The sequence below is a fragment of the Geotrypetes seraphini genome, chromosome 5 (genome assembly GCF_902459505.1).
Source record: "Geotrypetes seraphini chromosome 5, aGeoSer1.1, whole genome shotgun sequence".
Taxonomy (NCBI): Eukaryota; Metazoa; Chordata; class Amphibia; order Gymnophiona; family Dermophiidae; genus Geotrypetes; species Geotrypetes seraphini.
In genome coordinates this window covers 173959965-173984716 of record NC_047088.1, presented here as the reverse complement: position 1 = coordinate 173984716, position 24752 = coordinate 173959965, and the positions used below count along the sequence as shown (strand labels likewise).

The 24752-nt window shown below is 40.2% G+C and overlaps 1 protein-coding gene across 9 annotated transcripts in view; it reads right to left on the bottom strand.

Moving 5' to 3' along the window:
• Positions 1-3662: 3662 nt before the first annotated feature.
• RFTN2 (raftlin family member 2) overlaps positions 3663-24752 on the bottom strand; it is an 82912-nt gene continuing 61822 nt past the window's right edge. Inside the window, exons 9-11 of one of the 9 annotated variants that reach the window (XR_004539578.1) lie at positions 24129-24187; positions 23799-23960; positions 23192-23368 (exon numbers count right to left, since the gene is read on the bottom strand). Coding sequence is in view for 7 of the 9 variants with exons in the window: in XM_033945833.1 (XP_033801724.1) it covers positions 12055-12420 (366 nt within the window). In the remaining 2 variants the exon portion in view is untranslated. Of the gene's footprint in view, positions 4473-10969; positions 11052-11514; positions 12421-18719; positions 19117-23191; positions 23961-24128; positions 24188-24752 lie in introns of those variants that run through there. The other 8 variants (XM_033945836.1, XM_033945837.1, XR_004539579.1 and 5 more) reach the window with 8 other exon arrangements.

The following is a 24752-nucleotide window of genomic DNA, read 5'->3' as shown; positions in this document are numbered from 1 at the left end:
AGTATATTTTTGTGCTTATGTGCAGTGCCTGAGTTCTTTGACAGACACATCCATAGTTGATCCTGCTTGTGTTTTTTTCAAGAAGGTAAAGGGATCTCGATGGCAACTCAGGAAGAATCAGTGTAATTTAAATCCATTATTTAAATTGCTGGAATATTCTGCTCTTTTTGTTAATTTCATACAAATCTTTTTTTCCCTAGGATATTCTTCCTTGCTCCCCCATAATGAGAACTGTAATAATGATATATTGTTTTCCTATAGTTTTATTTTTTTTTACCAATGTTAATTTGCTGTAAAGAGCTTTTTGTTGTATTTCCTATCAAAGAATACTAGCATGTGTATATGCCAGATACATACCTATATGCTCCACATAGCTAATATTTTACAGGTGGGCATGCTAACTAGGCAACTGTCAAGATAAAGTTAGGACAACAAAAAGGCAGTCCTAACTTAAATCAAGCTCTTATCCAGTATTGGCTGAATAATACCAGTTTCTGGATAGCTTCCAGTGGCCACCATACCCCAGATATTCAATGCTATTGCATGGATTAGGCCCGACCTTAAATATCCAGGTTAAATTCAGCCAGCGTCTTTAAAGATATTCAGGAAGGGGCATGTGTAAAATATGGAGGAAGGGGCATGTGTAAAATTTCAACACTCATATTAATCCCCTTCTGAGATAACTGAAAATAAATTTTCTTGATAAACACAGTAATGTCTGTGACTGTGCTGTCTCTGCCTTGTGAGAAGAAATTGTGGTGGGAGAGACTTGGCAAAGGAAGGGGAATACCATCTTCCTGGTTTCTATATGTATGTCCCAGTGGATTGTAGTAGTTGTAGATTCTCAGTTTGTCTGTGGGAAAAATTGTTTACTTCATGAGGCTCTTAGTCTGCCTCCAGCAGCTGGATCAATTGGCAGTTTCTCTGAGTATGTGCAATCAAACATAATTATTCTTATTTCTAACTCTGTGCTCTTAGCTTTGGAAGCAACTGTCTAGCTACATAGAGCCAAATCTGCAGTATTTTATATAGAGCAGGAGTCAGCTAGTTTTCTTAAAATTTCTTTGTGCTGCAGTTGACTCTTCTTTTGGTCTTCATCCTACATCTCCTTTCTTTTTTGGTGTTTAGGGAAATCCACTGCTTATTCCTAAGATAAGCAGCACAAAATCTGTTTTACACCTTGGGATCTTGCCAAGTACCTGTGACCTGGGTTGGCCACTGTTGGAAACAGGATACTGGGCTTGATGGACCTTCGGTTGTCCTAGTATGGCAGTAGTCTCAAAATCGCGGCCTGACAGGTACTATTTTGAGGCCCTCGGTATGTTTATCATAATCACAAAAGTAAATTAAAAGTGATCATATGTCTCTTTAGCTATAAATTACAATATTGTTATTAAGACTTAGCCAAAAGGAAAGATTTATATTCTATAAAGAGTTTTACCTCATGCAAAATTGTAATTTCTTTAATAAGACATGAACTATTTTTTCTGAGGCCCTCCAAGTACCTACAAATCCAAAATGTGGCCCTGCAAAGGGTTTGAGTTTGAGACCACTGCAGAGTGGCAATTCTTATCTTATATATTTTAATTTTTTTTATTGCAACCATGCCTCCTGTTATCTGTGCTGTATTTATAATTTCACTTGTGTATAGATTATGTCTTCAGTTTTCTAGTGAAGAACAGCCTAGCAGATACCAGTTTAATAAAATGTAAACAGTCCTCGGAAACAAAACAACTCTGAACATAAAGAGATTTATTTGCACTGAAATTATTTTTTTTTAAATTGTTGCGCTTCTGCTTTAAAACATACTATTTGTTCTGGTTACTCTGCATCTAAAATGAGCAGACTGCAGTTGGTTGGCTGTTAAACACTTACAATTTGTTGATATGGTATCTTACCCTGGTATTACAGGTGGTACAATCGCTGACTGCAGCTGAACCAGATTATGGTAAATGAGCTATGTACAAAGCACTGGGCTTTTTCAACAGTTTGAACTGGTGGCAGTCAGCTCAGTCCTCAGGACACACCAAGCCAGTCTGGTTTTCAAGATAGCTGCAATGACTAGGCATGAGCAGTGGCATAGCGATTGTAAGAAATGCCCGGGGAAGTGGTACTCTCCTGCACTCCCTTCCCCACACTTATGCTCTAACTTCCTACCCCACAATCTCTTTAAATCTTTACCAGCGTGAGCAGATTCTCCAGCCTACTGCTTGTTCTGGCTTTCCCTCTTATGTCACTTCCTGCCTCACAACCTGGAAGTAATTTCAGAGCAGTGGCGTACCTAGCATATGTGACACCCAGGGCCCATCATTTTTTGACACCCCCCCCCATCTATATGAAAAATATGATTTTTAGCAACAATCCACATATCGCACAAGAGTGTACCTAGGAAAAGGCAGCATCTTAAACACTGCAGTGAGCTCTAGAACAACAACAAAATCTTTCTACCTTTTGTCGTTTCTGCTTTAATCATCTCTTCACTCTCTTTTCTATACAGCGTTTGTCCTCTCTCCCTTCCATGCAAAATCTTCCCTCTCTTTTCCCCTTTCACCCTCTCTCTCTACCCCTTCCATCTACTGCCCACTCTCTGCCCCTTCCATCCACTGTCCATCCTCTCTCTCTTCCATATGGCATCTTCCCTCTTTCTATGTCCCTTCAATAAACTATATATCCTGTGTCCCTTCTCTCCTTTGCACATGATTAATTTCAGCTTCACCCCCTCTCCATTTTTCTGTTTCCACCCCCTCCCCTATGCTTTAGCATCTCTCTCTCTCTCTTCTCATTTCCTTCCCACTCCACACCATGGTCTGGTATTTCTTTCTATCTCCTTCCCTTCCCTCCCCCCATGCCCTGGCATCTCTTCCTCCCCCTCCATGGTCTGGAATCTCCTTTCCCTCCCTCCCATGGACTTGGCATCTATGGTTCCTCTCCCTTGTCTTCCCTCTCTCCCCAATTGGTGCTGCAGCAGCAGCAGCAGTATTTCTCTCCTCCTTCCCTATGCAGCAGCATTTCTCTCCCCCCTGTCCTGTGCAGCAGCATTTCTCTCCACTTCCTTGCCTGCGCAGCAGCAGCATTTCTCTTCCCCTTGCCTGTGCAGCATTTCTCTCCCCCCTTCCCTGTGCAGCAGCAGCATTTCTCTCCACCCCCTTGCCTATGCAGCAGCATTTCTCTCCACCCCCTTGCCTATGCAGCAGCATTTCTCTCCACCCCCTTGCCTGTGCAGCAGCATTTCTCTCCCCCTTGCCTGTGCAGCAGCATTTCTCTCCCCCTTGCCTGTGCAGCATTTCTACCCCCTCTCCTTGCCTGTGCAGCATTTCTACCCCCCCTCCCCCCCGTTTGCCTGTGCAGCAGCAACATTTCTCTTCCCTGCCCAGCATTTCTGTCCGGTTCCTTTCTGCAGCCAGTATTCTATTCAAAGCCAATGGGCATTGGAAGCCTTCTCTCTAACATCGTGAAGTCAGAGGGAACGCTTCTGATGCAGCCGCGGATTGCGCAAGGAGCAGACGCCTGCGGCTTTGAGTGGGGGAGCCGGCCAGAAGCGAAACAACTGCCAGAGGGAGCACAAGCTGGGCCGCGGATACCCCTGTTTAGTTTACTGCTGCTGCTGGTTAAGAAAAGCAGCAGTGGCAGAATAGGGAGGGTGGCCGGCTGTGCACCCCCTTGGGGTGTGCACCCATGGCGGACCGGCCCTCTGCCCCCCCTTGGTATGCCACTGTTTCAGAGGGAGCCAGGCAAGCGTGAGCAGCAGGCTAGAGTAGTTGCACTGGTGAAGATTTTAAAGAAGTATGGGGAGGGGAAAGAGGGCACAAGCATGGCATGGAGGGGTGAAGAGGTGTTGCCACCCCATCAAGATGGCACCTGAGGAAGTCACCCCCCCCCCCCTTTACAACGCCACTGGGCATGAGAATAAATTTGAATGTCCTGCTTTCACTGCAAATCTTTATTATACATATTCATTGTTGGTATCCTAAAAACTCTGGCTGACTTGGGATGTCCCAAGGGCTTGGTTGAGTGCCTCTGGTCTAAAGCTAACAAAACATCCATACTGTGTAGTAGGTGGTTAATACTGGCATGTAAACTTTACATCCATATATGTACCCAACAGCTCCAATGTTGAATTACAGGAATGAAAATACACTACAACTCCTGAGGGGTAGGACGACTGGGAAAGAGCCTCACCAGTGCAACCACTTGCTTGGTCACATGCAAGTGACCTGAGTAACTCCATCTTCCTGGTCTAACTGTCCATCATCTAGGTCTCTCAGCATGCTGTCGCTGCTGCTGAAGCCTGAAAAGTTTCCATATTGCAAGGGTCCTTCTTTGGTCCAGCACTGTTTAGAGGGAGATAGCCGGAATTCATTAGATGAAGGATGAGCACGTTCTGGTGTTCTAGGTGTGGTGGTATGGAGACCAATACTTCTGCTAGATGCCCTGCTTCTTTCCTCGCTTCCTAAGTGCCTTGCAGATCTCTTCTGCAGAATTGGATTATAGAGAAGAAGCAACACAGTAAGAATAAGTATATGCATCTTAAAGTAACAGAAGGCAAAATAAATGAAAAATAATTCTGGGCACATGACAACATTCATAGTGGCACTAAGTACTGTTCTGTAAAACAATGTTTTTCGAGCTGGTTCTGGAATACTCCATAGACTGTAGTTTTCAGGATACGCACAAGTATGTGTGAGACAGATTTACATACAATGGAGGTAGAGTATGAATCTATATTCATTGTGGATAGCCAGACTAACTAAAGGTATTCTAGAAATGGCTTGAGAAACACTGCTCTATAACAGTCCATTCCCTCGCTATTGGCCAGAAAGATCCTAGCAGCATGACCCAAAGCAGCAACACAACCTCTATTAATAACAGGAAGTCTGTACAAAAAAAAGGGTGGGAATGCAGAAAGGCCTTGAGCTTTGCAGTCCTCTGAGGCCCCAAGGTGCCATTTACAGAATCTAGTCCAGTGATTTTCAAGTCAGTCCTGGAGTACACATGAATATTCATGAGACTGATTTGCATGTACTGCTTCCATTGTATGCAAATCTTTCATGAACATTCATTGTAGATATCCTGTAAACCTGACTGGCAAGGGGGTACTAGAGGACTGACTTGGGAAACACTGATCTGGTCCATAGTGCATATATGCCAGTATTCTAAATATTTACAGGTGTAACACTTATGAAAACATTAGCGCCTAGTTTACAGAGCTGCCCTTTGGGGTTTTTGTTTTTTTTTTACATTTTTGTAATTTTAATAACAGTTTTTCTTTCCAAATTTCCAGTGACCTGCTTCCCCCGTGGAAGCCGAGGATAACTGCACTGCCAATGTGTATGTTTACTCATTGCAATTCATCTTGCATGACTCTATTACAAGGATATGTGTCTCAATTCTGATCTCTCTGTTAGAATCAAGTGTTTTTACTGGGGAAGAGGCTGTCCCGCATTGGCTGAGCCGCTGTTTTCTACAAGTTTAAACAACCCATTTATCAACAACAGTGTTCACACAATCGCCTGAAGAAAGCATCCTTGGCTGCCAAAACTGGGATCCTAGTTGGGGCTACTCAGAAGACCTGTCTTATCAAGATAGGTTCTTGCTCATAGACTTGTGGCTTTCATAGAAAGACTCGTCATATTTGATAGACTTCCAAACCATAGACTTTTCTAGTATTTAAGCATTTGTATTAATAAAGTAACTATTTGGTTGTTTTTGGACATCTTGTCTGACTCTGTTTGTTTGCATTGCTGTATTTTTGAGGCAGATCGCTTCTTTCTCTTTATGTTTTTTTTTTTGGGAGGGGGGTTTAGCCATGAATTTTTATTAAAGTTTTTCCGTATTATTTCTTAACAATCCAGAACAGCAATAAAAAAAACAAGATTTACAAGATAATAAACAACAACAAATTTTTTAAACCCCCTCCCCCCCCCCCCCCCCCGCCAAACAGGTGTTTTCCTGTGTTGTCACTAAACTGTTTTACGACAATTTAGCCTGCACGCATTTTAGTGGCGGATTATAAGAACATAAGAATTGTCGCTGCTTGGTCAGACCAGTGGTCCATCGTGCCCAGAAGTCTGCTCACGTGGCAGCCCTTAGGTCAAAGACCAGTTCCCTGAGTCTAGCCTTACCTGTGTACATTCCGATTCAACAGTAAGTTATCTAACTTTGTCTTGAATCCCTGAAGGGTGTTTTCCCCTATAACAGCCTCCGGAAGAGCGTTCCAGTTTTCCACCACTCTCAGGGTGAAGAAGAACTTCCTTACGTTTGTATGGAATCTATCCCCTTTTAACTTTAGAAAGTGACCTCTCGTTCTCCCTACCTTGGAGAGGGTGAACAACCTGTCTTTATCTACTAAGTCTATTCCCTTCATTATCTTGAATGTTTCGATCCCCTCTTAGTCTCCTCTTTTCAGTTTTGAAGAGGCACAGTTTCTCTAATCTCTCACTGTACGACAACTACTCCAGCCCCTTAACCATTTTAGTCTCTCTTCTCTGGACCATTTCAAATAGTACTATGTCCTTCAAGTACGGCAACCAGTGCTGGACGCAGTATTCCAAGTGGGGGCGTACCATGGCCTGATATAGCGGCATGCTGTTTCCACAACCTGAGAGGATAGACCTGTGAGGAGAGGCCAATACCTAGAGCCAGGAGATGCATGGCACAACTTGAAACACAGACTCCTGAAGCAGGCCATTTAGGCCAAAACATGTACATGTCAAGTCAGAGTTTTTGATTAATAAAGGATTTTTAAGAAAAAATTGAACTCATCTATCATTATAGGCCATTTCCACTCTGTATCTTGCGACTTTGAGTTTTGTGGATTTGGTTCTCCTATTCTTTGCTCTATTGTATTTGAATAACACAGTATATCACTTTTTCAAATCAATTCAGTTGCGTAGATCTTTGGAGAGGCAGACAACTAGCAATTAGAATTAGATTGCAGTTAGAAACCTGCTTCTTTTCTATTATTTCTCTGTCAGCCTCACATGTTTTTTCTGATAGTCACATCTCCTCCAGCTAGGTGGACTATTAAGTTATTGTATTATCAGTGAGAATATTTTTATAATTTTCTTTTTGTATAACAGGGATAATCTAGGGGGGGGGAAGGTTCTGTACAAAGTGTTTTGCTTTGTGTATAATTGAAATTATGTAAATAAATAATTTTGTTAAAAAGGAGCCCTAGCCGCTTTAGCCTTCCTCATAGGGAAGTCATCCAAGCCCCTTTATTATTTCATTGTCCTTCTCTGTACCCAACGATGTTGTAAAGGGGGGGGGGCAGGGGGAGCGAGGGGGTGGACTGCCTCAGGTGCCATCTTCCTCGGGATGACAGAACCCCTTCCCTTGTACCCTTTTTAACCAGCACAAGCAGCCACCAACTTACTGCCCGTGTCAGCTTCGGCGCCCTCTCTAATGTCGCTTCAAGGACCCATGCCTAGAAAGTGGCGTCAGCGAGAGTGCTGATGCGGGCAGTATGTTGGTGGCTGCTCACATCAAAGTTAAAAAGGTACAGGGGAAGGGATGCACGTTCGCAGCAGGGGAGGGCGGGGTAGGGGCCCACCAGCCTGGGTGCCCCACACCTTCGCTATGCACTGTCTGTACCTTTTCTAATTCCAATATGGGGCTCATTTTCAAAAAAATAAAGATGTCCCTTACAATGCTGGATGAGCATTGGTCTGACCCAGTAGAGCTATTCTTATGTGCTTTACAAGTGGGTTGGAGTTAGGACTTAAAAGCAGCTTCAACACTCACAGATAGGTATGCAAGCTTTTGAGCTGCTGTAAACCCCACTGTGAACATTTCCCCCCACCCAAGTGTATTTCTTTTGTAAAATAGTGAATACATGTGTAGATTTTAGTCTTGCCCAAGTCATGCCCAAACCATAGGCAAACCCCACACCCCTAAAATCTCTGTGTGGTTTAGATCTCCACGTGTTAATGGCTTTCAGAAATTGGTATTGACAAGCATATGCAGTATATAGAGACAAATGCCACAGTTTCCATGTGCTCAGAACCCTTAGGTGGAGGGTAGAAGACCCACAAATATGGACATGCCCTCAAATGCCGACACCTCATTTTGGGGCGGGTCCTCTACCTTCCACTTAAGAGTTCTGAGCACTTCTAAGATAGTTTAGAGTTAAAATAGTTATATAAACATAGGAGAGGGGGATCGGTAACATATTTATTATCATTCACCATTGGATACACTAAATATTTATATATTTCCCTGAGTTTGTCTATTACAGTTTCCATGTGGGCACATTTGTAAAATAATGGCCTTAACTTCCTGACTGAACAACCCCTGCATTCCATGTTGAAATGACCTCAGTGCACTGTGATTTCCTGGCTGCACAAAGAAAATACTCATTGACAGGATATATTTATTTAGAAATAGAGTACTTTTCCATTTACATCCAGCTTGTGCAGAGAGATAGCAGCAAGCATAAATAAGCTGTCTTACTCAGATTCCGGAATCTAGTTGTCCTAGCCGGAACCTTCTGGCACAATCAGTAGTTTTACCCTATCTATTTCTTGCCACTGTTTTTCAAAGAGTATGGCAAATGTGTAGGGGAACAAAGATTTAAAAAGAAGCCTGCAGAACTATTTCTGTTCTTACATTTTTTTTAAGTAATAATGCCAGACCAGGAGGTGATTAGTACCATTCTTAAACTCATGGTCATACATATGGTTGGGTTTTAAGTAACAACACTAAGGGCTCCTTTTACTAAGCTGCATTAGGGCATTAGCGTGCATTAGACGCTAATGCCAGCATTGAGCTGGTGTTAGTTCTAACCGCATAGCACAGGTTTAGCAAGCGCTAAACCCCTGCATACACTAAAAACACTAGCGGACCTTAGTAAAAGGAGCCCTAAATGAAATGACATATCCTAAGAGTTAGTACATTTGTGTGAGGAGGTGTAATGCCCTATTAGCAAGAACAGGTCATTTTTACTCATAACATGGAATGGCATAGCTCTGTGGGTCAGTTTTTAACTGGAACCTATAAGTTAATGTAATGTTAGTACCTTAGGGCCAGAGGCCTAGCTAGGTGGAGTACAAAGGGCGCAGTCACTCCCCCTAATGAAATTTTTTTTTTAAACAGCACTATGTGCATGCTTTTCTGGCAAACCCTAAAAACTGGCACCTAAAATTTTTTTTGAGGGGAAAGTTTTTTGGCTGCTTTGAATCCCACCTCTCTCCATCCCTTCCCCATGCTGCAATTTTCAATCTTTAGACACTGGTAACATGAGAATCCAGTATAAGAGGCTTGGGGAGGCTAAACCTCCCCAGCCGCAAGCTCCAATCTCCGATTCTCACTGGGTTGTCTGGGTCAGGGCTGCTCCAAGTGCCTGCATCTCTCTCCCCCCGTCTCCATCCCTGCTCCAGCGTCTATTCTCTTTCCTTCCCCTCCTGCTGGCCTACATTTCAAAAGTTAAAAGTAGATGCGGCCAGCTGAGCTGATGTCCTCCTCCAATAATCTTTCTCTTCTGACAGTATGACCAAAATAAGATAATTGTAACTTCGTCATTTGGGCTTCGAGTGACACAACCGGTTTTATCTCTTCCAGAATTGATTTGTAAATTCTCCTGGAGATCCATGGCATGCATAAAATCTTTTTCCAACACCAAAGCTCAAATGAGTCAATTTTCTTTCTGTCTTGTTTTCATAGGCCCCGATTCTGCAAAGTGTGCCTATCTTTAGGCATGCTTTAGGCGTCTTTTATATTTAGGCGTCATATGGGCTTCCCTAATAATAATTTTCACCGGATAGACGTCCCTGCAATGTATTTAGTTATATGTATAAATGTGTTTTTCTCTGATTTTTTCTTCATTATTTCACAATTATAAGCTTTACCATAATAAAAACAAAAAAAGTACCACAGTATGCCATCTTCAAAAGGATATTTATAATATTTTTATTTCAGTGAGAGGTACTGACTAGGAGTTGAACTGGGAACATCAGTGTGAATCTTAAATATGGTTGAATAAATGTGGCATGGAGTCAAATACTGCTGTTTATATTAATTGCAAACTCAACTTTTGTAATGTATTGTTTCTAGTATTGCTAATGTGCTATTTGAGATGAAAATTAGATTGGATTGGTCTGTAGCTTGTAATATTTATTAAAATGAGTATTGTGTGAGCTGAAGTACACCAGCATTACACGCTAACCATTATTCTAATTGCTGTGCTACAGAATAAGCTATAAAATAATACCAATTCAGTTTTTATTATACTCTTCCTTGTAGGCATTGTTATGGCTGCAGCATAGGCGTTCTTGTTGTGCCGTATCTGAGCCCTATATTCCTTTTCTTCACTATTTCAAGATTATAAGCTTTAACATAATAAAAATAAAAAAACTAATATACTATGCCATCTTTAAAAGGATTTTAAAAATATTTTAGTTTTATTGAGATGCACTGACTGGAAGTTGAATTTGGAACATCAGTGTAGAAGGGTGGAAGTTTAACCAGTGTGTTACACAGGAAGCGGCATAGCAATTGTAAAATTAGCTCCTAGAATGAATAGCTGTTTGAGCATTGTTTGGGTTTTAGATAGATGTGGTTTGGGCTTCAGAAAGACATTAGTCTGATAGATGTGAGTATTTAGACAACCATGTAAGTCATCCTTTGAGCTTTATTTGGGCATCAGATAGATGTTATTTGATACAGGTTTCGCTGAATGGGATTTAGGCAGATTTGGGACCTTTCCAAAGTGAACTTCAGGGATTTTATTTAGTGATCCAGGCACCACATAAACAGGACATATCCATACAAGCATATTGAATTTAAAACTGGCTAAAGAAGCAATATTATTAGCTAATTATAGCACATGAAAATCACAGCTTTAGGGTTTCTTGCTCCAAATAACACTTTCTTTCTCACTAAACATTGCTCCAATCAGCTCATTCATCAAAGCAAAAAAATTCCATAACTTCATTTGGCAAAGCTTAAAAACAGAATAAAACACATTACAGACCTGAATGTGGCTTCTAGTTCATTGCAAATGAAGGTGTCTAGTTGCACAATGGTGACCTCATTGTGAGATCATCAAGGTACACCTGCAAGGTACAATGCCACAATTAAAAGATGGGCTGGGAGTTGAACTCACAACCTCTGCAAGATCAACACACAGCTTTTACACATTAAGCTACATCAGCTTCCAAATAAGTGGATCTGACTGCCCTGTCATATCATAGTTTACTGACCTGCCTAAGCATCATCTGCTTAGGAATGATATCACAGTTACCACAAAGAAAACATTTCTAGCTCATCAGGTTAATGCACCGCCTGTATTCTCTCCAGGTCACCAGTTCAAATCCCACCATCCCCTAATTTTTTTTTTATGCTAATAATTTTTATTAACGTTTGAAACAAAAGTGCCAGAAATACAAACAATAATGCACAGCTGAAATCTTACAAAAGTGCACAAAGCATTCCCAACCCCCAATCTCCCCACAACCCACCCCCCGTCCCAAAGTCTGAGGTAAAACATCAAATCCAAAGCAGTCAACATAAAAAGACTATGACTTCATAGATTCAAAAGTCGACTTCGAGCATGAGGAGTAAGATCCATCCAAAAATGTTCCCAGATCAAACAAAAAGAACGGCCTGGTCCTGCGTTCCAAAGAGGCTTGTACTATCATCAATGACCATAAGAGGGCAGGTCATTACAGAGCCAATTAGTAAGTATGATTTTCTTGCCCATAAGCATCACTCTGACAAGAAAAGCTGTCATCCCTTTTGGTTTTAGAGACGTAATAGTATAATATCCAAATAGGGCTCGAGGGGTTGGAGTCCAGCGTCGATTCCACAATGTAGATACGTAAAGGCCCAAGCAAAGCCAAAACTGTTGAATGTGAGGGCAAGACCAAAGCATATGGCCCAAAGAAGCGTGCGCCTGTGCACACTTCGGACAGGTATGTACCGGCATGATTCCCATCCGATAAGCCCGCATGGGTGGTATATAAAGTCGTAGAACAATTTTCAATTGAAGTTCCCAATGCAGAACATTTGTAGACATCCGCCGCAAGTTCTTAAGGACTTGTTGTAGTTGAGATGCAGTCAAAGAGCAATGAAGGTCCTCCGCCCAAGAAGTGGCCGACACCTCCAGATTAGGACCAGGTTGAGTATCATGCACACTCTCATGATGAAAGCGAAGAGGTACCACTTGTTGTGCAGATAAACTAAAGAGTTCGTAGATGACCTCTCTACAATCCTCAAAGTATCAGCAGGCAAGGAATTAACATAATGTGTAATTTGGTAGTAAGCAAAAAAATCTGCATAAGGTAAGTCAAAGGTACGTTGTAAATCAGAAAAGGAGGCCAAACGCCCCTCTTCAGTAAACAGGTGAAATAAATATTGTAGTCCTTTATCAGCCCATCGCTGAAAGATGATACTGAGTAGACCAGGCAAGAAGTTACAGTTGCCCTGAATCGGCAAATATGGAAAAGATACAGAAGACAATTTCAGACATTTACAAACCCAGCGTCATGTCCGTCTTGCAGGGGCAAAAATAGGATATTGTGCCACTACTCGACGGAGGGCTGGAGCAGAAACATGTAATAGAAAACTAATATGATAAGGAAGTAATGTTAACTCTAGCTGGGTAGCAGTATAACAAGATGTGCCTCTAAACCAGTCATTAATGTGTCGCATCTGACAAGCGAAGGCATACCAGCAAACATTCAACATCCCATACCCCCCCTGTCCCTAGGTAAACATAGCCTAGAAAAGGTCATACGAGGTCTTTTACCTAGGCATATATATCGTTGCAGGCCCCCTTCACTAATTTTAACAACTTCTTAACAGCTTGCTATTAGCTCTCATAAGAGAGTCTGGGATTATAACTTTTGTAATTTATTCTTTCTAGTATTGCAATGTTGTGATGTTTGAGATGAAAATTATATTTGATTGGTCTGTAGCTTGTAATTCTTTGAGTTAAAATGAGTACTGTGTGAGCTGAAGCACATGAAGGAGTTGAACCCACACTAGGCTTACACACTCACCTTCATTGTAACTGCTGTGCTAGATAATGATACAAAAAGGAGGCAAAAATGTCAATAAGGACTCTATGAGTGTGTCTGTCAGCTAATCACTCCTACCAAACCAAACCACACAGGTACCAAATATCAATTGAAGGATAGGGGCGCTCTCAGTGTGAGGTTGTTAGCAACAGGAGAACTCCAGCGCTTCCACTTACAAAGACAGAGGTGAATCACCCCGCCTGCACACCATCATCGCATTCTCGCGCCCTAGGAATCTAAAGAATTTGTTGTCTACTCGGGTCACCAACAGCAGTCCTGGCTCTCATCTACCTTGTGGACGTTGTTCCATGTGTGCAAACACTATTACTGCATCTAGTTGGCATGATCCTTATACCCACAGGGAATTTCAGTTAAGGAGTCACACCACTTGTGAATCACGGTGGGTTGTGTATGTCATCAACTGTCCCTGTGGGTTATCCTACATAGGTCGCACATGTAGAATGATCAAAACCAGGTTGACGGAACACAAGAGTAGACTTCACCAGGCTGTCGAGTCGGCTCCTATGGTTTCCCATTGTTTACAATTGGGCCATGAATTCCAACACTTAACATGGATGGTGCTGGAACAAATTCCTGATACCTATAGAGGAGACAGAATGACACAACTCCAATTGAGAGAACAACATTGGATTTTCAAGCTTAACACGGTCATTCCGGGGGGTCTGAATGAATGTGTGGAGTGGAACACCATAGTTTGAGCTAGTGGTGACTCCTCCTTGTTTTTTCTTCTTAACCTTTTTTTTCTTCTTAGTTGTTTTTGATTGGTTGAAAGTGGCTGATGTCATTTTGGATCTGCTTTTAAGCCCAGTCAGTTGCTTCTGCGGGCTCTCCTGCTTCCCTCCCAGCCAGTTCTGCTCCAGCCTTAAGATCCTGATGAAGGGTTTCACCCGAAACCGGTTGATCCTATGACTATTCTGGTCTCCCGCAATGCTCATTGACTTCATTTGGCTCGCTTTAAAAAGCTAAGTTGGCTGTGGTTTCATTTTGTATCTTGGGGATTAGACTGGGGAGGACTCTATGAGTGGGTTTTCAGTTTAATTCACTCTCTCACTAGTTCACTGTTTGTGACTTATTTATTGTTATTAATTCTGCACAGTTGATTTTGCACACTAGGGACGCCCGATGATGGTGTGCAGGCGGGGTGATTCACCTCCGTCTTTGTAAGTGGAAGCGCTGGAGTTTGTTCTCCCGTCGCTAACAACCTCACACTGAGAGCGCCCCTATCCTTCAATTGATATTTGGTACCTGTGTGGTTTGGTTTGTTAGGAGTGATTAGCTGACAGACACACTCATAGAGTCCTTATTGACATTTTTGCCTCCTTTTTGTATCTTTTTAAGCACCTTTTGGCAAACTTAGAGGAGCTTATAGTTTAGTGCTAGATAATGAGCCATAAAATAATAGTAATTCAACTTTTATAATACTGTTCAGCATAGGCGTCGTTATGGCTGTAGGATCAGCGCCGTATCGGAGCACTCCAAGCATGCCTAAAGGGCTGCAGTTAATTCTGCTAGAATATATGCCAGGAGACAACCCAAGGTTGATCTCACTGCGTTGTCATATCATAGCTTACTGAGTCTAGATCAGGGGTCTCAAAGTCCCTCCTCGAGGGCCGCAATCCAGTTGGGTTTTCAGGATATCTCCATTGAATATGCATGAGATCTATTAGCATACAATGAAAGCAGTGCATGCAAATATATCTCATGCATATTCATTGGGGAAATCCTGAAAACCTGACTGGATTGTGGCCCTCGAGGAGGGACTTTAAGACCCCTGGTCTAGATGGTAGACTCTGCCATTTTTCATCCGTACATTTCCCTTTCCAGGCAAACTTATTCTCACCTTCACTGAAAGAGGGTGAGTTATTATCATATCGACCCCCAGCATATATAGAAATCCCTCTAATTCCTTTAGATTTAAATCAAACAACAAACATAACCATAGGTTTAATTAATGTAAGATCTATTAAAACCAAATTTCATATAATTAAAGATTTAATACTTCAATCCAATTTGGATATTCTTTGCATAGTAGAGACTTGGCTCTCTACTGAAGAAGAGGCATATCTTTCTTTCGTGTGTCCCTCAGGATTTTCTTACATTTATAATCATAGAATAGGAAAAAAGGGAGGTGGATTAGCTGTCATTTTTAAACATTCCTTATTATTTAAAGTAGACCAATCTCCAATAGGAGCACTTATCGAATTCCAACATTTTAAAATTAATACTTCCCCACAACTGACTTTTTGCTTTTATATATTCCTCCACCAATGAGACATAACATCTTTGACTCATTACAAGCACTACTATTTGATTATAATTCATTATCAAATAATGTCATACTACTTGGTGATTTTAACATGCACTTAGACGACAAATGTAATCCTTTTACAGAAGAATTTTTTGAATTAATCTCAAATCTAAATCTTACCACCTTGATCAAAGAACCAACTCATTCTGCTGGTCACACATTAGATATGATTCTTACTTCTGCATCTCTTAAAGAAGCCTTTTCAAATCTCAATATTACCTCTGTTCCATGGTCAGACCACTCTGATTACTCCAGAGTTTTCTTTCTAAATCTATTAGGAACAACTATCGCCCAAAAACAATCACATATCAAGATTACAATAAAATTGAACTTTCCTCAATTATCGCTTCATTCGACCTAAAAATAGAAGACTTTTACCTTTTACCAATAAATGAACAAATCAAAGCTTGGTCCATTGCAACAGAAAAACTAATGGAAAATTTAGCTCCATTATGCACAAAAACTATTAGTCAAAAGAAAATAAGAAACCCTTGGTTTACAGAAGAACTCATTCTAATTAAAAAACAACTTAGGGCTTTAGAACGGAAATGGAGATGAACTAAATCAAGAGAGAATTTAAATAAATATAAAGAACAACTGCTATATTATAAAACTAAAATAAACTTAGCAATAACAACATATTATTCTAAAAAAAATTGAAAGTGCTAAAAATTCCTCTGCCCTCTTTGCTATTTAAAAAAAATCTTACAGCCCCCAAATAATTGAAAACCCTGAACTAGAAGATAAACCAACAACACAAAATCTAGCAAACTATTTTGTAAACAAAGTTAATAAAATTAGAGATAGCATTGGTTCAAAAAGCAATTCTGATATAGACACGGAATCAACACAAATTTTATCTATTTCAAAATGTACCAATTTTTTTTAAATACCTACCCTAGAGGTCCTTAAACAATTGTTACAAAGTATCAACGTCAAAAGCGCAGGCTTTAACTCAATTTCTCCCTTTTTTATAAAACGTTTATTTTCCTTCTTTGGTCCTTTCATTCAGACAATGATTGAAAATAGTTTAACCACAGGATTTATACCAAAAGAATGGAAAGAAGCAACCATCCGTCCAATAATAAAAAATCCCAAAGATTCAATTTCAATTGAATCAAATTACCGACCTATCACCAATTTACCATTTATCACTAAACTAATAGAAAAAGTTGTTTTCAATCATGTAAGCAACTTTATTGAAAAAACTCATACACTTCATCCCAGACTGGTTTCAGATCTAATCATTCAACAGAACACTCTATGATAGGTTTTACAACTAACATTCAATATTACTTAGATCACCACAAATCTGTACTTCTGATTTCACTTGATTTATCAGCAGCATTTGACACCATCGACCATCATTTACTTATTAAGAGACTATCTTCCATTGGTATTTGTGACCAAGTTCTAAACTGGTTTAAATCATACTTTCAAGATAGGTCAGCTAAAGTTATCTTCAACAATTCATCACCAAATAGCTATACAAACTCTTATGGTATCCCACAAGGTTCAATTTCGTCCCCTCTTCTATTCAATATCTTTTCAGCACCTCTTCTCACTTTAAGTCAATCGACTGGATTCTCCGCTTTTGCCTACGCAGATGACATTCAGCTTTTATATCCATTAAATACTGCTGACTCTAATGAGGTAACAAATATAAACAATAAGTTAAAACAAATTAGTCAGTGGCTAAAAGACAACATGCTGGCCCTGAATCCATCTAAATCTTCAATAATGTTTTTCCCATGGAAAAATGATTTTACATTTTTATCACAAATACTCTTAGACAATTTCCCACTACAGAAAGTAACAACGACAAAAATACTGGGAGTATTATTGGACCATGAATTATCCTTCCATGATCAGATTAGCTCGGTAGTTAAAAACTGTTTTTACAAACTAAGTCTCATTAGATCCTTAGCCAAAGTCTTAGAACCAAAAGCTCTTAATGTTCTAATTCATTCCTTGGTTATTTCCAGGCTGGATTACTGCAATACATTATACCATGGCATAACTCAGAAAGAAATAAGAAGGTTACAAATTATATAAAATACTGCAATAAAAATTATTACTGACTCCAAAAAATACGATCATGTCACTCCCCTGTTACAAAAAGCACACTGGCTACCAATTTCACATAGAATAATCTATAAAATTGCACTATTAACCTTCATAATTCAACAAACCAACACCAACAATATTTTTACATCGTTATTTGATACCATATTCCCCAGCCAGATCTTTAAGATCAATAGATCAGCATTTGCTGACCATCCGTCTCTGAAAATAATAGGCACCAGAAGAGCTACAACTTTTTCAATCATAGCACCCCAGCTATGAACAAGTTACCCATTTATCTGCGTGGTGAAACTTCTTTAGAAAAATTTAAAAGCACATTAAAAAGCTACCTATACAAAGATGCATTCGAGTCATAAACAGGATAACTCTTTTATCAACAATCTCAGGTTCAAATACTTAAATCTAACCAGATCTATATATAGGTCACAACTTATCCCTTTCACTTTTAGACTTCGCTTTATTTGTAAAACATTTTCAATTACCCTCCTGATGCTGTTTTTCCTTAAATGTTCTCTTACTTTCTTTAACAATTGTAGTTCACTCCTTTTTTCCCTATGTATCACTAATTAATTATGTACATCGATTGTATGTTTACCTGTTTAAATTGTTTTATTTTGTCCTCCCCCCCAAATTTTTTATTGTTATACGCATTGAAAATATTTGATATTGCGTTTATATAAATTTTTTTTTTTTTTTTCCAAATCATTTTTATTAAAGTCACCCAAGGGAACACACTGGATACATAAGAAACATATGCACAACAGGCGCAAACAAGAACATAACAAGAGCAACTAAAAATTTCAAAACAAGCACCAGTAGCATAGAAAAGATAAACATCAGGGCATCCATATACAAAGATGCCCCAGACCGCTGCATCAAAAGGAGCCATCCACCGAATATCCCAACTCCCCTGGTGACCCCACCAAGTACTTTGAATTTAAAGGTATCGCTACCCTAATAACCCCCAATACAAGGGCCATCAGTATTGAACTCAGGATGTGGCTATCCCCCTAGACTGCTGGCTCACACAGATGTCAGAGCTGGCAAAGTTTGAGTCTTGTTATCATAAACACTCTGCTAGCGCAGAGGTTCGGGCATACCTGGCTTTATGGGAAGCGTTCCTGCGGCTGCCTCTAGTCTCCAGATGTGGGAGGGGGGGAGTTTGAGTGATGTGTGTGGCGGGATGACTGTTGGTTTGACTGTGATATCAAAATTTTAATAAACTTGAAACTAGTACATCCTAACCTGTCATAGTAGGAAACCTCTCCCATGACTGAAAGAAGCCATTTCTGGTTCACCAAGTTAAGGCACCTTGTCCATCCTCTCCAATTCTCCGGTTGAAATCCCACCTTATTTGCTCTCATATAATGCCATATTCTCAAATATGTTTGGAGGCTGTGAGGTAGTTTAGAAGTCTCATTGGACATCCTAGAAACATGTTGCTTTGAGTGTCATTAGCGTTTCTGCCTTTGAAGCTGATTGGGCGTACTTTGGGTGTAGTTTTATTAAAGTATTCACTTGCAACAATGCTCCTAGAAGAAAATCAGATTTTATCCTACAGTGTGGCGGCAGACCACAGTATTATGAAAGCAGAGATGGTGGTCACAGGCTGTGCTTCTTAAACACTTCCTCAACTGATAGCTCCATACAACCAAAATGGGAGACATGCCAGTCCATGCCGCCCCCCTAAAAAAAAAAAAAACAAAACAACATAGCACAGCATTCATGTTACACCACCCCACTTCTGTTGTCCCCATATCACACAGGGTTAGGGTTATTGGCACTATTGTATCCGAATGGGCCCTGGCCTGCCTTTTGTAAATAAGCACAAGGTCAAAATTGGTTTTAAGATTTGTATTGTAGAATATCATGTAACGTGATAGACACTCAAATCACGAATCCTTGCACAGTGTAGGAAAGCAGCATGTAAGTGTAACACAATGCAACTGTAGTTCGATGAGATAGATCACAAATACACAAGTATGCAGAGTAAGCCACTCCTAGGTCTAAATCAAGTGCCAGCCTACAGGAGGAAGAAGAAAATTGTTAGTGTGGAATATGAGCACAAAACTGTCCCCTCTTTTACACAGGTGTGCTAAGTGAATGCATGTGCTAACTGCTAAGGCATCCATAGGATAACATGCACACAGTAACTGCTAAAGCATCCACAGGATAACATGCACACACTAACAGATAAGGCATCCATAGGATAACATGCACGAAGTAACAGATAAGGCATCCATAGGATAACATGCATGCACTAACAGATAGGCGCCATATTAGCACTTACATATCAAGGTGTGCATGTTATCCTATGGACGCCTTAGCAGTTAGCGCATGCAATTAGCGCACTGATAAGGGAGGGTGAGGGGAGAGGGAAAGTCCTGTACAGGTGTACAGGTGAAGATCTTAAGTCCTCTATAAAACTAGAGGTGAAGACAAAACCCCCTGAAAATCCTCCAGAATAATAGGCCAATAAACACTACTGTCTTCTATTTAAATCCATGAACGGCAACAGCCCAATATACCTAAACAACCGTCTAATCCGAACCACCTCAACCAGACAAAGGAGAACTCACGCTCCATTCACATACCCCCCAATCAAAGAAGTCAAACGGAAAAAACTGTATAATGGCCTCCTGGCCACACAAGCAGCGAGATTAGACTGCCAACTCTCTACTTTGCTGATAATGACCCATGACTACAGAACATTTAGAAAGAAATAAAAACCATACTATTTAAAAAATCCCTGATACCAACAATCGAAACCAACCTAATGCCTCCCTTCTCTCTAAAACAACCTAACGCCATAAGAACCACCTCATCTCTAAGAACCAAGTTGACTACTCCCTAACTATTCTATAATTCCTTTGAAAATGGCCAGATAGATCTTTTTGTAATCCGCCTTGAACCGCAAGGTAACAGCGGAGTAGAAATCAGTAATGTAATGTAAAGGCCTAAGATGGCTGAGAATGCTCTGACTAAAGCTGTCAGCCTTTGCACAATCTATGCTTGCTGAAATCAGCAAGCCAAGCAAAACTTATACTAAAATAAGCATGTCAAGCAAAACTTATTCTTTCACATGGCAACTGGTAACACATCTGCTGTAGTGCCATAAGAACAGGGAAGTGGGAAGTGAACATAAGGATGAGGACATGTCCTGACCAAGAATATAAAAATACCTCATTTGTAAGATATATCCTGGAATGGGTGGAGCCTTACTGGACCCAAAAGCTCAAAATTGATGACCTGATATTGAAATGACATTTAACGGGAATAGGTAGTGATTTTAGTAAACAGGACATGCGTACAGTACGACACAGATAATGTTAACCAACTAATAAACTGATAAATGTAATGACGTTTGTAAGTGACCAATAAAAACTAACAATATGATATGTACCAATGTGGCCTCAGGCTATCACGAATTGTATAAAAGACAGCCTTTGTGATTATGTAGGGAGGACAGACATCCAGGTATACTCAAGCACTTGAATGTACCACTAGCACTCTGGCCCCGATTCTGTAAACTGCATCTAGTTTTAGGAATGCTTTAGACGTTCGCGTGGCACAAAGTGCAATGAGCGTTACCTAGGCGTCGGGTAGGCGTCCGATACCCATTTCCAGAAATCACACTTTTTCTGATGTAGACACCAGATAGACATCCCTACAATGTTAGTTATATATAAAAATGTGTTTTTTTACTGATTTGTTATCATTATTTCAGGATTGCAAGCTTTAACATAATAAACCCAAAGTATACCATAATTAAAAGGATAATAAAAACACAGTATACCTTGTTTAAAAGGATATTTATAATATATTAGTTTCAGTGGGAGTTGAACTGAGAACATCAGTGTGAATTTTGAAAAATATGTGACATGCTTACACGCTAACCTTCACTCTAATCTGCTGTGCTAGACAATGAGCTATACAATAATAGCAATTCTGATTTCATTATACTGCTCCTTATAGGTAGTGAATGGCAGTTAATTCTGCTAGGAGACAAAACAAGGTAGATCTCACTGCCCTGTTATATCCTTTTTCTTCATTATTTCAGAATTGTATACTTCAATAGTATAAAAACAAAAAAAGTAACAAAGTATGCCATGTTTAACAGGATAAGTATAAGATTACTTTTTGACTGAGAGGTACTGAGTGGGAGCTGAACTGGAAACATCAGCGTAGAAAGGGTGAATCTTCACTCCTGTGCTATAGAGAAACTTGTATAGTAATGGTAAAATTAGCTCCTATAAGAAGTGTAAAGCATAGGACTTTGAGCATTGTAGAAGCTTTAGATAGATGTGGTTTAAGCTCCACAAAGGCTTTAGCAGGATACATGCTATTTAGGCAGCCTAGGTCATCAAATGAGCTTTCTCTGGGCATCTCATAGACGTTATATTTGAGAATTGTTTTTAGACGTTTCCAAAATGATCTTTGAAATACAGTTCAGGGATTTTTATTTTGTTATTCAGGCACCATATAAACAGGACACATCCATACAAACATATTGAATTTAAAATTGCCTAAAGAAGCAATGTTATTAGCTAATTGTAGCACATGAAAATCACAGTTTTAGGTTCCTTGTTCTAAATAACACTCTCTTTCTCATTAGACATTGCTACAATCAACTCATTCTTCAAAGAGAAAGCCCATAACTTCATTTGGCCAAGCTTAAAACCAGAATAAAACACAGAACAGACCTGAATGTGGCTTCTAGTTCATTGCAAAGGGAGGTGTGAAGCTGTACAATGCTGACCTCATTGTGAGATCATCAAGGTGCACCTGCAAGGTACAATGCCATAAGTAAAAAACAGGCCAGGAGTTAAACTCACAACCTCTGCAAGATCAGCACAGCGCTTTTACTCACTGAACTAAACCACCTTCCACTCCAGTTTTTCTGATTCCCCTTTCATATCATAGCTTACTGACCTGCCTATGTATCATCTGCTTAGCTATCATATCACAGTTAGCTGAGACAAAAGACTGGTAGCTCAATGGCTTAAAGCACTGCTTTCATTGTCCCAAAAGCCAGAATCCCAAGTATGCTTGAATAAATGTGACATGGAGTCAAATACTGCTGTTTTTTATCAATTGCAAACTCCACTTTTGGAATAGATTGCTTGTAGTATTGTTAATGTTGTGGTGTTTGAGGTAAAAATTAGATTTGATTGATCTGTAGCTTGTAATTTTTATTAAAATGAGTATTTTGTCAGCTGAAGTATATGAGTCGAACCCAGACCAGGCTCACACCTCAACCTTCATTCTAACCACTGTGCTACACAATAAGCCATAAAAACATAGCAATTCAGGTTTGATTATACTGTTCCTGTTTAGGCATCGTTACAACTGTAGCTACGGCGTGCTTGCGGCTCCGTAGCAGAGTGCTAGAAGCACACCGTAACGGTTGCAATTAAGCATATTTTAAGCTGTCAGGGTAGGAAACTTCTCCCCTGACTGAAAGAAGCCATTTCTGGCTCACCAAGTTAGGGCATCTCGTTGCACCTTGTTCATCCTCTCCAGCACTCCTATAATGTCATTTTCTCAAATATTATGCTGGTTGCAGTCTGTGAGGCAGGAGACATGCCAACTACTCTGTTTGCCACCCCCTAAGGGCCTCCCCACTTCTCTCCTTTGCTGCCTGGGCCTCATGGAACACTACATAAGACAAAGGTCAATGTGATGAAGTAGCTGAAGTGGTGTTTATTAAGGAAACACTAATGCCCGGCTGCTACTCAATGTAAATAAGCACAAGGTGAAAAATGGTTTAAGATTTTTTATTGCACAGTTTAGGAAAATAGCATGCAAGTGTAATATCAGGCAACTGCAGTTCGATGAGATGGATGACAGGTACAGAGTAAGCCACTCTTAGGTCCAAGTTGTTACTGTGGTAGAATTGTTAAGGTCCCATAATCTTCTCCTGATAGGAGACAGCAGGCTGTAGAAAAAGGAAGATGGACTGAGACAAATTAAGAGTTTATTGGTGAGTTTTAGGCTCTTTTATAAAGGTGCGCTAAATCAACACATGCGCTAACTGCTAACGCGTCAATAGAATAAAATGCAAACGTTAACATTTAGCACACTCTAACGGCGCCCTAAATGCCATCTCTTTAAGTGCATGGTAAATGTTTGAACAGGCCTGCTCTGGCCTCTGGGAAACACAAGGGGAGTCATTAGCCACTCTGGGAACCTGAAATCAGGAGAAAAGGGGGAAAATGTTAGACATCTGTGGCAAAAATAAAAAGCTGAAGTCTTGGGAGAATATGTCACAGCAGTCTCAGAATAACAGCTAGAATGAACAGAAGCACAAACACTGTTCCCTTTTTATAATAAGGATGCCTAACAATTATGACTCTAAAAAGATTTACCTTTAGCTGTATGTGGAATAGCTCTACTATAGGTTCCATATATTCATGTAACTTGCATATCCATTTTGCTGGCATCAAAGTTTCAAACAACATGGGTTTTTTTCAGCCAACACTCCTGGAACCAATTTTTATCATCACTAATTCTCAGACCTGATAATGACCCTGTGGAATGGAGAGAGTTGTGGCAGATATCAGGGGAACAAAAAGTTAATGGAGAATCACCATAAGCAATAACACAGAATGGGAGTCCAAAATAAATAAAAAAATCAGTTCTGCCTGAGCTTTTTTGTAATAAATACACCTAACTAGCTAGCAATATATCATTCTCACCTGGATTTGGTAGCTGAGCTGCTAGCAAGGAGTTCCTTGCATAGGTGCAGCATATTCACCTGGAAAGATGAAAAAGGTTAGAAAAACATCAAAATTGCAAATTACTATAGCTGCTAATGGTCCTGTGAAATGGAGAAAGTTGTGGCAGATATAGGAAAGAAAAGGTTAAAAGATAATCAAGAAAGGTAAGGTCTCAGAAATCAGCATAAGCAATAACACAGAATAGGAGTCCTAAAAGAGAAAACTCTGCTCTGATGGACCTTATAATAGGCACGCCTACGTGGCATCTGACGTCATAGGCACAGTTAGGACTTCCCACCAGAAAACATTCAAATCTGATTGGGCATGCTTTGGGTGCTGTTTGCCCAAACACACCTGTACTGACTTATAATCATTTCCTTCACTTCTCACAGCTTTTACAAGAAGCAATTTCTCATCTGCTTAGTCTGTAGAGCAGGGGTGCCCAAAAGGTCGATCACAAAGGCAACGCGAGTTGATCGCGTTATCTTTGCGTTCTACTTGCTTCCTGACTCAGACCGAGTCATAAACAGAAAAGCTTTTGTGATGATCTATTCGGCCTACAAGAGAAGGATAGGGAGAACAAGAGCCAGATGAACCCAAAGC